Genomic DNA, 17889 nt, shown 5'->3' with positions numbered 1-17889 from the left:
AACAGGTGCGCCTAGGAAAACGCTGGGAGGGTCAAGGAAAACGCAGGCGTGCCTAGGAAAATGCTGGGAGGGTCAGGGAAAACGCAGGCGTGCCTAGGAAAATGCTGGGAGGGTCAAGGAAAACACAGGTGTGCCTAGGAAAACGCTGGGAAGGTCAGGGAAAACGCAGGCGTGCCTAGGAAAATGCTGGGAGGGTCAGGGAAAACGCAGGCGTGCCAAGGAAAATGCTGGGAGGGTCAGGGAAAACACAGGCATGCCTAGGAAAACTCTGGGAGGGTCCGGGAAAACCAGTGACGTGCGGTGAGGTTAGTGGTTGGTGAGGCGCTGGCTTGGTGGAGTCAGCGACGAGGGTGTCTGTGGGTAGAGCTGGGTCCGGGTTGCTTCTGTGCTGACAGGCAGGTGTGGGAGCTGCCGTCTGCATAAGCAGCACTTGCCACATACCCCCTCGTCGCTGGCTCCACCAAGCTGTCACAGGGTCTGCCTACATACCTCTTCTACTTAAAAAAAGTACACTTGTGGCCAAATGTACTAGGCTGTGTTCAGTGATTGTGAAGATGCCGACTGAACTCCTAGGTTTTTTTAAGAGAGCAATCATTTACAAGGGATAGGTTTGCCTTGTAAATGTCTGCCTCTTTAAAAGAACCTCGAGTTCAGCCGGCATCCTGCACAACTACTGAACGCAGAGGCTAGTACATTTGGCCCATATACTTCACTTATTTTACAGAAACACATAGATACAGTGCACAACTCTATAACTTTACACATACACACTCCTCTATTACGTTACACATACACACACCTCTATTACTTTACACCTACACACACACCTCTATTACTTTACACATACACACACACCTCTATTACGTTACACATACACACACCTCTATTACGTTACACATACACACACCTCTATTACGTTACACATACACACACCTCTATTACTTTACACATACACACACCTCTGTCACTTAACATATACACAGCTCACACCCTCCACAATTGCCACACACAGCACCCTTTTTCACAGATACTGCTTACCTAAGCAGCACAACACGTCCCTGGGCAGCAGTGAGACAGAAATAGGACAGGGGATGGTGCCGGCTGAGAGATCGCGTGTGTGCCGGTGGGCAGATAAGAGCCGGCGCTATCAGCCACAGCCAAGCTCCGCGGAAAATGCAGGCATGCCAAGGAAAACGCTGGGAGGGTCAGGGAAAACGCAGGCGTGCCTAGGAAAATGCTGGGAGGGTCATGGAAAACACAGGCCTGCCTACGAAAATGCTGGGAGGGTCAGGTAAAACGCAGGCATGCCTAGGAAAACGCTGGGGTGGTCAGGGAAAACGCAGGCATGCCTAGGAAAACGCTGGGGTGGTCAGGGAAAACGCAGGCATGCCAAGGAAAACGCTGGGAGGGTCAGGGAAAACGCAGGCATGCCAAGGAAAACGCTGGGAGGGTCAGGGAAAACGCAGGCATGCCAAGGAAAACGCTGGGAGGGTCAGGGAAAACGCAGGCATGCCAAGGAAAACGCTGGGAGGGTCAGGGAAAACACAGGCGTGCCTAGGAAAACGCTGGGAGGGTCAGGGAAAACGCAGGCGTGCCTAGGAAAATGCTGGGAGGGTCAGGGAAAACGCTTGGCATGTCTGAGCATTGTAGAGGAAGGTGTGTGATGTCAGCATCAGGCCAGATATGCCTTTTTCCACCGCACCACCGAGTAAGTCCACAGCTATGTGGCTCCTGTGATAAGTTGCGACCAGTTTAAAAATCATTCAATGGGGAGCCGGTTACATAGGTTTTGGACATATCTGCACGGCTGCGAACAGATGTGTAACCGTACACATTCATTCGCACAACAAGCATAATGATTCTCAAGGTGGGATTTCACTGTAGTAGGGTGGCATCTTAAATGAACATTGGCTTGCCATGCGATCAGATATGAATCGGACCCTTAGTCCTTACAGTCCAGGATTTAAAGTATATCCATGCTTGAGAATAGATCGTTTTAACCAAAATGACTCATGTTCTAAAAAAAACTACCTGTGCTCAGTCATGGATATCCATCAGCGATTATCAGCCAACTGCACATTCATCTAATGCTGGGTACACGTTGTGCCAACGTATTGGTCTTCTGGGCCGATCTGCCAACCTAGCTGACGATCAGTAAGTGCATACATACGTCATGAACATTGCCCTGAGTGGTGCAAGATGTCACAGCTGGGTGCCCATCCAGTTGTTACGTCAGTCACTGGAGACCTCTGCAGAAAGTGCTCGGGTGTTCGGCAAACAGCCTGTACACACAGCACGATGTGCCGATGTATCACCCATCGGCTGTGTGGCAGGGCTGATATGATATGTGTGCATAACTCACTGACATAGTCAATGATACACAACTGCCAACTCGCTCACACTATGGGGTCGATCCTATTAAGCCCGATGTGCGCAGATGATTCACCGAGTGCGAATCATCATGACAACGGGCGCACTTTACGGCAGGCCGAATTTGCTAAAAAAGTGCTCGCACCTCCATAGGGGTGCGAGCAAATTTCAGCCAATTTGGCCCTGGGAGTTAGGGTTCATTCGAGCGCCGTTTTCAGAGTGAAAATGGCACCCGAACGGCAACTCACACCCTTCCGGTTTAATAGATTCAACCCCTTTATGAGCATGTAATTGAAAGGCAGATATATTGGCCAGTTGGTACAGAAGATAAGACACACTATGTATGTGCCACCATGGTCTTACAACACCAATCACAGAATGGATTTATTCGCAAAGTGATTGATGAGTCGAGGAGAGGTAACGATGAGCATCGGCAAAAACGCAGGCAGGTTGCAACCATTTTCAGGGTGTTTCTCCGACTGCGTCTGCGATCCCATATTCAGTTTAAATATCTCCAGCCTTTTATGTCTTGCGGCCAGGCTGAGTGGCCTGTGTGATCCTTAACGATAGCAGCGGTACCGCAAAAAGAATGACCTGCGGGTTAAACACTAAACAATATCGTTAAGGATCTCGTTTAGTGACATCACTGCCAATAATTGCAGTCACTGCCGATATCAGATTTGAATGCTTGCTTAAACGACAGAGGTTGCGTGGGAGCACACATCGTTAAAGATATAGTGGGTACACACTGACCGATATGCACGATGATATCGTGAACGTAAAATCACATAGTGCGTGCCCACCTTTAGTCTTTGGATGCACCCGCTGGGACACACAAAAGCTTGGGGTGTCGCGTTTATACAAATCCAGGCAACTGAAGCAATTGCATATTTTGCGCAGTCAGTGTGCGCACATTCGCACCTGCATTTGCGCACTCAGTTTGAGAAGCTCTGCAAAATACCATGAGATGATCTTTAATAGCACCACTGGCCTAAATAAAATGGTACTCTTTACTTAGGGCGCCCATCTCGGCCATCTCGGGCATTGAATGCACTAAAAAATCAGGTGCGATGCGACAGACGAGATGCCCGAGATTTCCCATAGGGAACAATGTTAAATGTCTCAATTGACCCGATTTTCCTGTTCAATGCCTCAATTGACCCAATTTTTCCATAGGAAACAATGTTAAATGGGCCACAGAGGCCAAATAGGCACCCTGAAGTGAATAATGGCCACCCGAATTGTTAACGCCACCCCACGATCAACGTCAACCCGAAGCGTGGCGAGCGCAGCGAGCCCGCGAGGGGCGGCGGTACGCGTCCTACGACCTTTTCATACCCCCACTATCCACGTCGGCGTGGAGTTGAGAATAGAAAGTGTGGCGAGCGCAGCGAGCCACCGAGCCCGAAGCGTGGCGAGCGCAGCGAGCCCCGCGAGGGGACGCGGATACCTTCACAGGTATCCGCGTCCCCTCGCGGGCTTCACAGCTGTCCGCGTGCGCTCGCCACGATTCGGGCTCGATGGCTCGCTGCGCTCGCCACACTTTCTATTCTCAACTCCACGCCGACGTGGATAGTGGGGGTATGAAAAGGTCGTAGGACGCGTACCGCTGCGCTCGCCACGCATCGGGTTGACGTTGATCGTGGGGTGGCGTTAACAATTCGGGTGGCCATTATACACTTCAGGGTGCCTATTTGGCCTCTGTGGCCCATTTAACATTGTTTCCTATGGAAAAATCGGGTCAATTGAGGCATTGAACAGGAAAATTGGGTCAATTGAGACATTTAACATTGTTCCCTATGGGGAATCTCGGGCATCTCGTCAGTTGATCGCACCCGATTTTTTAGTGCATTCAATGCCCGAGATTTTTTACTAACGATGCCCACGATCAAAATCGTGGGCGCCCTTCTAAGTAAAGAGTACCAATAAAATATAATTGCACAATCCTCCCTGTATTTATATCACCGCCTGCTTCTTGCGTCCTTAGTAGCCCTTTAGGAATATACAGTGCTTGGCAGGCTCTCACGTGTTAAAAAAACAAAAGAGAAAAGATTGTAATAATTATCCATTTAAATCTTTATAATAAACCTGTAACTCGTCCATACCAAAATGGTGCTTGCATGGGTTTCGTCCCACAATCCCAAAATATATTCATAGGTTAATTGGCTCCCAACAAACTTAACCCTAAAGCCGTGTACACATGGCTGCGAAAGGGTCTGAAATCGCTGGGAATATGGTCGCTGGCGACCACATTGCCAGTGATGGGAGTGTGCCCCGGTGATAAATCGCTGGGTGTGCGCTCCCGTTTTCAGCCCTGTTCTAATCGCTGGTCGCAGGAGCTTGCTACTGCAACCAGCTGATTACCTCTGCGGCACCGCCGGCAGAGGTTCTCTTTCATCAGCGACCATCTCTAGTCGCTGATGAAAAAGAGGCACTGAGCGATATATCTCCACCATGTGTATGCACCTTTATGTGAATATGTGTACGTGTACATGTGGCAGGGAATATAGATTGTAAGCTCCACTGGGGCAGGGCCTGATGGGAATGTTCAAATATTCCCTGCAGAATATGTATGCACTATATAATATAATTTGCAAAGCGAGCTATACGCTACAGTATTGGGGGTCCATGTTAATATCGCTACAAAAAAACATGAAAAACTCATGTCAAACAACACACAAGATGTGCCATCTTTTTAACTCTTTAAGGTTCTCTTACCCATCACAATTCCTTTGCAGGCCACCTTCCCGGCCTCTTCATACTGCTGCAGGGAGATCAAGTCCTCCAGGTCCCTTGTGATCCTGATTACTTTGGTTTCTGTGCTCAGGCACTTCTCCAGCAGGTTGGATATGAGGGTGTTACACCTCAAGTCATGGGAACCCCTGATCTTTAGCTTTTGTTTGCAGGCATAGCACCTGCTTGGCGCCGATGCTTTGAGACATCTCCTGCAGAAAGTGTGCCCACAGGGTACAGTCACTGGGTCCCAGAGGGACTGTTGGCAACACAGGCAATTGAATAGCTCCATAAGGTGGAGGAAGTGATTCAACAATAGCCAGATGGCATAAATGAAAGACAAGGAGCAGCAGAAGCAGAGGTAGTATATACTAATCTGTAACTAGCAGGGGTGCATCCTGGGGTCAGCAGCTGGTGAGGGGATTTCCTCAGTCCTGGCATCCAGTGCAAAGAACAGCTGATGCCATCCTGACGTTGGCAAGATAGGTGAGAGAAATAAATACCTAGAAAAAAACTACTGGTCTGCGCTGGTGCTGCTAACAATTCCCTGTACTGAGGCATAAGGAGCGATGCTTAGAGGCTGCTTTCTTCATAGCACCAGCTACACAGCACACTGTCCCTTCCTAATAACCAACCACTGTGTCAGGAGGAACAAAGTAACAACACAAAAGGAAAATAGAACCCTGATATAACAACACATGTGCAGTACCATTACATAAAGTCTGCGGTCACGTGTCCCGGCAGGGCGGCCTCCCATTGGCTGCAGCCCTGCTCCCCTCCCTTGTTGTGAAACAGCCAGGATCCTGTGTTTCATAATGCTCACAAATTGAGGAGGGAGGGGGAGGATGGATTACTGCCATGGGGTGGTCTGTGTGGATGTAACTACACATAGATATGATTATATGTGTGGTATTATGCCACAGACAGCCTGCCATAAGCAGCTTGGCAGCGTTTATATGGTGCTTGCTGCTGTATCCATGTGAAGTGCAGTGTGGGGTTTTTTTTTTTTTTCTTTAAAGAATCTATAAAGCTCAGCTAGCTTTATAGATTCTTTAAGGGGAAAAAAAAACATAATTCGTATTTACTGTGTGTAGAGGTTAAAGCATCTGGCTCAGAAGTGCAAACATCCCAATCAGGCGACTTTCGCACTTATGCAGCAGCTGCAGCGCACATGCATAAAGCTTTAATATACTTCCGGGATGCATTCGCAGTTTAAGTGATGGTGGTGTAGGGATGGACATTATTGGAAGCCCACCATCAAATGATGGGTGGGTATCTGACAGCAAATCTTTCGATGCGAAGGTGACTGACCATTGCATCAAAAGAATTTGAAAACAAAAATTCAAATGATTTGCGTATGCGCAGTCATCTTCAGTGTGGCTAGCTGGAGGGCACAGAAGCACTGCTTTGTGGGTGGCTGGGGGGCAGGACCATCGGAACATATTTACTGCCATTCGATGCCAGTAAAAATCGGAATGCTGCCGTCAAATGGTAAAACTACTATCAATGAAAATACATTGATGGTTGTAAAACACAACGATGCACTGTCTATTCCTATGGTAATTCGCAGCTTTGCAGGTCATCTAAACACCGCCCTCACGGACGCTCGCCAGCCGCCTGCACGCGGATTTTTGCATAGATTGTAAGCTTGCAGCAGGGCCCTCTAACCCCCAAGTCTGTCTGTTGTTACCCAGTTTGTTTTATCACTGTTTACTATTGTAAAGCGGGTACTTGTGTATTATAGCGGCGCCCATCGCATCGTATACCATAAGGCATACAATGGTATGCGATGCGATGCGATATCGCGCGATGTTGTACAATGTCATACAATTTTAAAATTGTATGACATTGTATATGGCATACAATGCGATGCGATGCGATAATAAATTGTATAAGCACCCTAATGGGTGCTTACAATGTTAAATGCACCCCCACGCCACCCCCCCACTATAAACGTGAACCCGAAGCGTGGCGAGCGAAGCGAGCCCGTGAGGGGCGGCGGTACGCGTCCTACGACCTTTTCATACCCCCACTATCCACGTCGGCGTGGAGTTGAGAATATAAAGTGTGGTGAGCGCAGCGAGCCACTGAGCCCGAAGCGTGGCGTGCGTATGGTGTATGGCATGCGATGCGATTCGATAAAAACATCGTACGACCAACATCGGGGGCGCCGCTATGATACACAAGTACCGTAAAGCGCAACGGAATCTGCTGCGCTATATAAGAAACTGTAAATAAATAAATAAACATCCATTCGCAGCTTGCATGCAGGGCAGAAATCATCCGATGGTCGCCGACCATCGAATTATTTCTCTAGTGGTCGCAGATCTAAGACACTCTCTGGTATCACCCCTCACCCCTGTCCGGGAAGAGGGCGGGCAGCTGACATCTGGTGACATCAGTTGCCTGCCCCAGCACCCGCGTCACTGATGCATTTCCACAGGAACGCCCATGGCCGCCGACCCCTCCCACACTGCTATGTGCAAACGGGCTGGCGAATAATCAATTTGCCGTACCCACTCGCACAAAGCAGCTGCACATGCGCATAAAAGTTTATGTGCATGTGCAGTAGCTTAACATCACTCCCCTGTGCGATCGCGCAGGGAAGCGATCAGACCAGAATCAGGACCTAGGAGTGTATCTCCCGAATTTTTTTTAATTTTGTGGTGTAGTGAGGAAAATTACACTGCTATCTGACCTGGAATGATGGACCTGATCACACAGCTGCCAATCCGCAGGCCAGACGATTATCAAATGACTGCGCATGCAGAAAGGTCACAGCACGCATACGTGAGACCAGTGGTGGCTTTTACCCCTGTAGAGAAGGGGGGTGCTGCAATGCCCCCCCCCCTCTGCTGCTGCTGCTGCTGCTGGACCCCACCACAGGTTCCAAGCTGGTCCCCGCTGCCGGTCCTGACCCCCGTCATGTTTACATGACTGGCGCACGTGCAGTAGCTTCTTTGGTATTGCGCATGCGTTGTACCCCAACCTCTACTGGCTGCTTTGGGTGACTGGCCGATCGGACTTCCAATAAGATACACGCAGACTGCATCTGGCTTCAGGCCATAGGTAAAAATTGCGTGGGACCTCTGTGCGATAGAATCCTGCTACAATGAAAGAACCACAAGGACACTTACAAAAAGGACATCTGACATGAAAACAGGTGGACACATGAAAATGTCAACATGAGTCGTCAATGACGACATCTGTCAACATAAACTCAAATTAGTGTAACACGTACCCTCACACGGCTCGCTTTGCTCTCCATGCTTTAGGCTTGGTGCCTCACTCTGCTTGGCATACTGTACTCCAAGTGGATGTCAAATTATAAAAAAATCTAAAAAATTTAAGAAATTGTGGAACCATGTCAACCTTTTCCATGTCGAGCTTTTGCTTGTGTCGAAATTTTGACTATGTCAACCTGTTGTATGTCAATCTTTTGGTGTCAACCTATTGACTATCTATCTAGACACAGTGGGTGACATTCTATGGATTGAGATAAATGCGCATGTTTTTATATCGCACCACATCGCCGCTATTCGCCCTTTTTAAAATCGCATTTTTTGGTAATAATTCACATATTTAATGGGATGCGCTTTGGAGGCTGAAAAGTGCGAAGTGGTGCGATTTGCGGCGAAGTGGTGCGAATTTAAGTCACAAAAAAGTGTGATTTATTACGCCGGTCATGTGCGAGTTTTGGACCAACCGGAGTGCGATTTACAAAACTGTCTCCGCATGACTAAGAACCCCCTAACCCATGGGTCTTCAACCTGTTGCCCTCCAGATGTTGTGAAACTACATGTTCCAACATGCATTGCCACTTTTTTCCTATGAGAGCATGCCAAAACTGTCAGGGCATGCTGGGACATGTAGTTCTACAACATCTGGAGGGCCACAGGTTGAAGACATGTGCCCTAACCTATTGGCCCACCTCTGTCCCCTCCATTATGCATCACACCCCCTATATAAAGGGGCACTGGCGCCATTTCACTCTTTGATAGGAAGTAAGGAGCATGGAGAGGAGCAGTGGCAGTGTGAGTAGAGGAAGAGGTGTTGGTGGCAGAGTGAGGAGTGGCAGAGGGAGCAGTGGCAGAGTGAGGAGTGGCAGAGGGAGCAGTGGCAGAGGGAGAAGTGGCAGAGGGAGAAGTGGCAGAGGGAGCAGTGGCAGCAGCCAGCCAAGTGGGAGAGGCAGCAGTGTGGCAGGCAGCATGGCAACAGCAAGGCCAGCCCCAGACCAGGCCCTGGCCGTCCAGCCCCAGCAGGAGGAGGTGGAGGATCCGCTGGCATCCCCATCCTATAGCCAAGACCTTGACCATACCCCACAGCAGCTGCAGGAGGGCCACATGTCAGAGGTGAAGGAAGATGGATGTGTGGAGGACGAAGACACTGGCATGGAGGAGGGGTACATGGCTGGAGTAGAAAATGAGGAGGAGGAGGAGGAGGTAGAAGCTGGCCGCACAAAAAGTGGCCGAAAGGTCAGATTTTCCTACGAGGAAAATGCTGCACTTGTCCGGGCTATCATGCCTGTGTTTGACTGGTTACTTGGGAAAACACACCACAAGACCACAGCACAGCGGAAAAGGGCTATGTGGAAGGACATCACCCAGGCGGTGAACGCTATCAGTCAGCACAAGCGCCTGGTCAGAAATGTCAAGAAGAGATTTAATGACATCAAAAGGCAGCTGAAAAGTAAAATGGCCATGGAGTTGGAGGAGGCCACCAAGACTGGCGGAGGAAGCCCCACCACTGTCTGCTACACGTCCTATGAGGTCAAGCTCAAAAGAATTATACCCCCTGAGGTCCTGCCTGGCATGCACGTCATGGATACCTATAGGCCGCCAACGCCATCCAGAGCTGGTAAGTGTGACCACATGCAATCTTAAACATACATGCAAATGTTTTCAAACTGTAATGTTCACATGAATTGTTATGCTAAGTAAAGTGCTGCTGTGGAACTACATAGCCCAGCAAGGTCATGCACAATAAATTGCCTGCTCCTACTTTCAAATTGCTCATAATGCTGGGCCTTGTAGTTCCACAACTGCTGATATTGATCAACACTGTAACATTCTTTCTAGCAGCCTAACATGTATGTGGCCAAAAACACAGAGGTGTACTGGTGGTTTAGCTGCCATGCCTACATACCACAGATTATCCAACAGTTGTAATGTGTCCAATATTTTAATAATACTCTAACAAAATAATCAAGTAAAAAACAGATGTCAAATAATGTGGGGACTAAATAATGTAGTCCTTAACCAATGGAAGTATTGTCCATTAATGTAATTTCAATGCATGTTTGCCGTAAATGCTTATCCATTGCAAGGTACATAATGGCTGCCCATCTTTCCTTTCACAGATTGTCCGTCCCGAAGTGCTCACGCATCCAAGACAAGAAGGCCCGTTGCTGCAGAATCTGCGGAAGCAGGTAAATGAACAAAAAACACTCCATTACACATACAGTACACACACCCATGTCACATCCACAATATCTCACACTACATTCATCTCCTGCTGCTACATTGCAACGGAAATTAATGTAATCTGACCTAGCCATCTTACTTATTATTAATGTCAATGTTACATGCTGTATCGGGGTACATGTGTAAGTACATAAGACCCCTAGGTATGTGCGTCCAGCATTTCAAGCCCTTTCTAAAACAGTACTGAAGAGAGTCTGCCCTATATATGCATCAGTACTTACCTCCTCATCTTTATCCACAGGTGCTATACAACTAGGAACACATCAAACATCAACCCACCCCCACCCACAAACACACCCAATACAGCAGCTTCTGCTTCCCAAGTAGCTAACTCCTTGGTCAATTTCAAGGAGAAACAAATAGAATTTATGGCCTCCCAAAGCCTGCAAATAGGTAACAACCAGGGGTACATGCGTGACACGTTTCTTCAATTACGAAAAATTGCACGTAGTGTACGGGTAGGTGTAGGTACTCATGTGCGCATTGCTAATAGCATTGACACTCGTTTTGCAGATCTAACTTCTGCTGTGAGGGAACAGAATAGCCATATTGGCAGCCTTGCGCAAAGTATAGCTGCACTAAGCCAATCATGCACAGCGCAGACCAATGCCTTAATAGGTATGCAGGCCCAACTACAGCAGCTGGAAGGCAATGTCGTAGGTGCAGCAGCATCAACTCTCAGTTGTGTATCTAGCACCCCAATAAGTGGCTCCCCCACTTCCCCACCCCGTCGGTGTATTAGGACCCGTGGTGGCCTGGGTGCAGGTTCAAGAAGTGGTGTAGGGTGGCCTGATGGTGGGAGAAGATAGGTCATATTTTTGTTACTTTCGTAATTTGCATCTAATATGCAATACATCTTGTTACATCCCCCGACAGTTTTAATGTTTTACTGACAAAAATGCAGATTGCTTCTGACATAGTATACTGCAGTAAAAATGTCTAACCGCATACCATTTTGTCAGTGTATGATTTATAAACCAATTGTTGTGTGAATTATGACATAGTGTAATGGTATATGACAATGGGATTGCTGTAAAGTAGTGTTGGGTAACTCCTGGCCCATCAAAGGTTGTGTAACTACATATTCCAGCAAGCTCTGACACTCATGGTTTGGACTATAATGGTTATAGTGTGTCAGGGCATGCTGGCACGTGTAGTTCCACAACACCAGTGAGCCATGTTTTACAGCAAACTTCATTCATACATATATCAAATGTACGTACAAGCTTGATACCAGCAAGGGATAGGTCAGCACCACCAGCTCCATCCATTGGGCTCTGTGTATTAGGCTAATTGTGGGTGGAAACAGATGGTATTGGTAAACAATTTGTTTATGAGTACATTTACAGCAAAGGTACATTTTGGAATACAGGGCACATGTGCTTACCAGAAAAGTAACGGCTGATGATGTGTGTGCGCACCAGATCCCCCCTCTGCGTACCCCTCACTACTTGAGGTGTGGTAGGTTGGGCTTCCTGCACGACTGCTGCATGTTCCTCCTCCACATAGGCAGGTTGGGACAGGGCTATGTTGTGCAACATGCAGCAAGCCTGGACGATCATCACTACTTTTGCAGGGTGGTAAAGCAGCGTACCCGATGACCGCTCCAAACACCGGAATCGACTCTTCAAACGCCAAATGTGCGCTCCACCACATTGCGGGTTGCAATATGGGCTTCATTATACCGGTGCTGTGCAGGGCCCTCTGGGGAGCGCAAAGGTGTCATGAGCCAGGAAACACACCCATATCCTGAGTCACCTAAAACACAGATAGGAAGTGATTGCCTTATATGGTAAGGTATGTGTTTTTTGCAAACAAGAAACAGGAAACACACACATTAGAGCAGGTACAAATAAGGACAGACAGGGTAATATGTAAAAATGTACTTACCTAGTAGCCAGCCCTCTGGCATTTGGTGTTCGGTAAATCGGTTCCAGAGGGCTGAGTGTCTCAGAATATAGGCGTCATGGCAGTTCCCAGGAAAGCCTTCAACAACACTCAGGATTTTGAGGTGAGCATTGGAAACAACCTGCACGTTCAGGGAGTGCCGCCCACACCTATTGACGTAGACATGGCCCCACACGTGCGGTGCCCTAATCCCAATGTGTGTGCAGTCTATAGCTCCCAGCACGTGAGGGAATGCTGAGAGTCTATAGAAAGCCAACTTGTGGTCCTGCCACTCCAATTCAGAACTGGGGAATCTGATGTATGTCCGCCAAAACTTCTTTAAAGCAAGTAACACTTGAGTAAAATGCTTAGAGAAAGTGGGCTGTGATACCCCCAAGGACCATGAGGTCACAGACTGAGTGGAGCCTGTGGCCAAATAGTAGAGGGCACACATTAATTTGTGCAGCCCAGACACTGCATAGTTGCCTCCCCCAAAAGGGTCCAAATCATCTCTCACCTGCTCATATAAGTCCAACAGGTTAATGCGGTTCAGCCTAAACATCCCCACAACCTGTTGATCCGAGAGGGAGTCCAGGTACAGCCGAGCAAGATACATACGTGGGGTACGCAGTAGTCGGGGGGCTACCTGGATCTGGCGCGCAGCTTCCTCCCTCCTGCGCAGCTCCTCCAAATGGGCCAGATCACAAATAAGCAACTCCAAACCACTCTGCAAAATCTCCATGTCTCAAACCCTCACAGGTGTCCTTAATGATGTTGGGGTTTATGTAGGGGTGTTTCTGAGTGAAAATGAGGGCACCTGTGCTGAAATTAACCATGTGTGCACTTGACCAAATCGCCAAACAAAACCTGGTCTAAAATAAGTGCGATTATTAGACACCTAAAAAGTGCGATTTGCGAAAACGCAATGCATTAAATAAGCGATTTGTATACTTTTCTGTACGAAAACATCTGGATGCGATATAAGTGCGAATTTATCACGCACTTTTGGTCCGCATGCTTTAACGCACATAATATGCGATTTCAGTCCCTTAGCGCATCCTATTAAATAGGCGATTTGACGGAAAAATGCGATGTCGCCATTTTGTTTACTAATTAACGCCAAAAAACAGAAATCTCATCCCATAGAATGTCACCCTGTAGATCAGGGATGGGGAACCTTCAGCCCTCTATCTGTTGTTGAACTACACCTCCCAGCATGCCTGCTACAGTTTTGCTATTTGGCCATGCTAAATCTGTTGCAGGGCATTCTGGGATGTGTAGTTTAACAACATCTGGAGGGCCAAAGGTTTCCCCCTCCCTGTTGTAGATCTATCAACTGGAACCACATAAGCCACTGTATTCCACCCAGGAACTTCCTTGCTCTGACCCAGGTTTTTCACCTCTGAAAAATGCTGTGTTTTTGCTAGAAACACCCTTTCACATGACCTCGGAAATTCCCAGGTCAAGCCCTTTCAGACAAATAAATGGACTGTAGATACGCTTGTTACTGCGATGTGTACACATGCACACCCACATCACAGCATTCTTTAAGCCTGGTTCCGGTTCATAGCTCTAGAGTGTGTAGACAGTAGGACTACCCCAAAAGGTTGACATGCAATAGGTCGACAGGGTCAAAATGTCTACATTGTCAAAAAGTAGACACATGAAAAGGTAAGCCATGCGAGGGTACGCCTTACAGTAATTGAGGGTCTATGTCAACAGTTGTCGACATTGACACCAAAAAAAGAAAACCTCTACCTTTGCATTGGTATACCATTTTCAAGTCGACATTTTGACCCTGTCGACCTATTGCATGTCTTTCTATTGCAAATCTATCTATTGCATGTCGACTCTTTGAACCCCATCGATCTATTACATGTCGACCTGTTGGGGTAGACCTACTGACTTCCTAGACACTGTCTGTCTAATAACGGCTGCCAGGCTGATCTCATGTCACACTCATACATGTCGTACACACACGTCACACATACGGTACATGTCAGACACCAGCCACCAGACCTCACCACATCGGGTATGGGTCATAGGGTTGACACTATGAAGGTCGACCACTAGAGACCGACAGGGCTTAGGACAACACACGAAATAAGTCAACATGGCTAAGGTCAACACAAGTATTAGGTTGACAATGGGAAGATCGACAGTCAAAAGGTCGACAGTGTCTACCTAGCAACTTTATCCCACCACTGCAGCACAGACTGCAGCTGTATGACATCTCCTCCAGGCAGCTCCAAACACCGATCAGAGGCTTCTAGGTGCGATCCGGGAGTGAATTTCTGTGCCACACCAACCAGTTTGTCTACCCGGGATGAAACTCCCAGAAAAAAAAAACAATAGATGGGGCATTGATCCATGTAGTTTGCCTGAACCCAGGGCCTGCACTAACTGCTCAATGCAGGGAGGCGCTCTCCCTGCTCTGCACTCCTACTGATGGCCCCTGTCACCTCCTTTGAGAGCACCAGCAATCAGGACCTTAAGGGAGCAGAGTTACACAGACCACAGGGGGCAGACCTACACAAACCTCAGGGGTCAGGAGGTACATGGGAGTCAGGACAGGATGAGCTGCCAGCCAGACTTAGGTCATTGTTGCCAACCCTCCCAGAGTGGCCGGGAGGATCCTGAAAATCGGGTCCCCCTCCCGCCCCCCCCGGAAAGGTGGGAATAATGTATATAAGAGGCTCTACTACTGTGGGCATATGTGTGTTAAGTGGCAGTACGACTGCCAGTATGATGTGTGTAAGTAGCTCTTTGACTGCAGGCATACTGGGGCAGATGTATTAAGCCTTAACAAGAGATAAATGCAAGGGTGATAAAGAGAGATAAACATCCATCCAATCACCTGCTAACTGCCATGTTACAGGCTGTGTTTGAAAAAAGTCAGTAAGAAGCTCATTGGCTGGACGTTTATCTCTCCTTTTCACCCTTGCATTTATCTCTTGTTAAGGCTTAATACATCTGCCCCAATGTGTTTATGCAGTGCTACGACTGCGGGCATAATATGTATTTATTTATTTTATTTATTTACAGTTTCTTATATAGTGCAGCATATTCCATTGCACTTTACAATTGGAAACAACAGTTATTAAATAAACTGGGTAGATACAAACCGACATGGAGGTAGGAGGGCCCTGCTCACAAGCTTACAATCTATAGGGATAATAGGAGGGATAAATAAGAATAGAATTCCAAAGCATGGCATCAGATTACAAGACAGTCCTGATGGGATGCAAATAGATATAAATGCTACTGGAGGTTGTGTTGGGGTTCCGGAATATGATAAGCTTGCCTGAAGAGGTGAGTTTTCAGGGAACGCTTGAACGTTTGGAGGCTAGAGGAGAGTCTTAATGGTCATGGTAGGGCATTCCATATGGTGGGTGCTGCCCGACAGAAATCCTGCAAGTGTAAGTGGGAGCAAGTAATGAGTGTGTATGAGAGACGCAGATCTTGTGCATAGCAGAGAGGTCGGTGGGGATATATTTTGAGATAAGAGAAGAGATATAAGTCGGTGTAGTCAGGGTAATGGCTTTGTATGTAAGTAGAAGTATTTTATATTGAATGTGGTAATATACAGGCAACCAATGGAGGGACTGACAGAGCGGATCAGCAGACGATGAACGTCTAGCCAGGAAGATCAGCCTTGCAGCTGCATTCAAAATGGATTGTAGTGGTGAGAGTCTTATCTTAGGAAGACCGGTAAAGAGGCTATTGCAGTAGTCAATGCGTTATATAATGAGTGCATGGATTAGAGTTTTTGCGGTGCCCTGTGTAAGGTACAGACACATTTTGGATATGTTTTTTAAATGCATGTAACATGATTTAGAGACAGATTGAATGTGATGAATGGAGGACAGTTCAGAGACGACATCCAAGATGAAATGGCAGGAACACATTCAGAGACACAGAGCAATACTGATGGTGACAATTCCGGGGAGGAAAGATAGATTTGAGTATCATCAGTGTACAGATGATACTGAAATCCAAAAGAGTTGATTAGTTTCCCAAGTGAGGAGGTATAGATTGAGAAAAGCAGAGGACCTAAGACTGAGCCTTGTGGTACTCCAACGGACAGAGGTAGTGAGGAGGAGGTAGAATCAGAGAAGTGAACACTGAAAGAGCGATTAGATTAGTAGGAAGAAAACAAAGAAAGGACTGTGTTCTGAAGACCTAGGGATTGTAGTGTTTGTATGATAAGAGAGTGGTCAACAGTATCAAAGGCAGCTGAGAGATCTAGAAGAATAAGAAGTGAGAAATGGCCTTTAGATTTAGCAGTGGCCAGATCATTGACTACTTTAGTCAGTGCTGTCTCTGTGGAGTGTTGAGAACGAAAGCCTGACTGAAGTGGGTCCAATAAGTTGTAGGAGTTAAGAAAGTGTGTGAGGCGAGTGTAGGCAAGTCTCTCAAGTAGCTTGGAGAGGCATGGGAGCTGAAAGATAGGACGGTAGTTAGAGAGACAGTTTGCATCAGAATTGTGCTTTTTTTTAGAATGGGAGTAAGGCATGCTTGAAAAGCGAAGGGAAGATACCAGTATAGAGAGAGAGAGGTTACAGATTTTAGTTAAGCTTGGGATAAGCACAGGAGACCGAGCTTTACTGACTTGTAAGGGTATAGGATCAAGAGGAGAGTTAGTGGAGTAGAAAGATGAGAACAGTGTGAATACTGTAGGGTTACCAACTCATCCCTTTAATTCGGGACACATATTAATTACACAGGTTCTGTGGATGGCTTTCAACCCTATGTCACTTGTGGGGTCAAATGAGGAGAAAGTGTCAAAGGGCTCAGGAAAGGAAGTAAGCAAGTGTCACATCCACCATGGCGCTTGCCTAAAGACCCCTGTACTGTGCCCAGTCCTGGACCCTCTAGGTGCACTAAAACCATGGCGCTGTTATGTCTCTGGCTCCACTGGGGTACATGTGGCCGTGTTGTCATCGCGTGGTGACACTGGTGTATTGTGCTCCAGCTCCATGCAGGACATGAGTACAATCAGGGCTTCCCAGCCTCTCCTGCATGGCTCCGCCTCCCTCTCTGATTGCCTGACCAATCCCAGCACAGCTCACCTGGTAAGTACTGGCTGCTCAGGCTAGTCCAGCAGTCAGTACAATGATGTCGATCCCGTAGCATCATTGCTCCTACCTGGCTCTGTAGTACTCACTACAATCCTGAGCTTCCGCTCTCACCTGGCTCTGTAGTTCCCACTACAATCCTGAGCTTCCCCTGGAGAAGATCCTGCTGGCCGTTTACTGCATCAAGTACCACCGGACTCTGCTTACCGCCTATGTGGACAGCGAGGTCAGATCCTCAAAGGGGTCTCACCTTGCTATACTCCCAACGGTCACTTCCAAAGGTTACCTCTGGCAGCAGCCACGACCATATCTCCAGTTATCTTCATTTATTATCTTCA

The 17889-nt window shown here is 47.6% G+C and overlaps 1 protein-coding gene across 1 annotated transcript in view; it reads right to left on the bottom strand.

The window, feature by feature from the left end:
- The window catches only part of LOC146074039 (LON peptidase N-terminal domain and RING finger protein 1-like), a 78931-nt gene extending 73090 nt beyond the window's left edge, over positions 1-5841 (bottom strand). Inside the window, exon 1 of the mRNA XM_083181735.1 lies at positions 5089-5841. Within this exon, the coding sequence (XP_083037861.1) occupies positions 5089-5395 (307 nt within the window). The 5' untranslated portion in view covers positions 5396-5841. The remainder of the gene's footprint in view (positions 1-5088) is intronic.
- Positions 5842-17889: the final 12048 nt, after the last annotated feature.

The sequence above is a fragment of the Crinia signifera genome, chromosome 4 (genome assembly GCF_055691185.1).
Source record: "Crinia signifera chromosome 4, ASM5569118v1, whole genome shotgun sequence".
Taxonomy (NCBI): Eukaryota; Metazoa; Chordata; class Amphibia; order Anura; family Myobatrachidae; genus Crinia; species Crinia signifera.
Note: the sequence above shows the minus strand (reverse complement) of the source record. Positions and strands in the feature narration are given on the sequence as shown.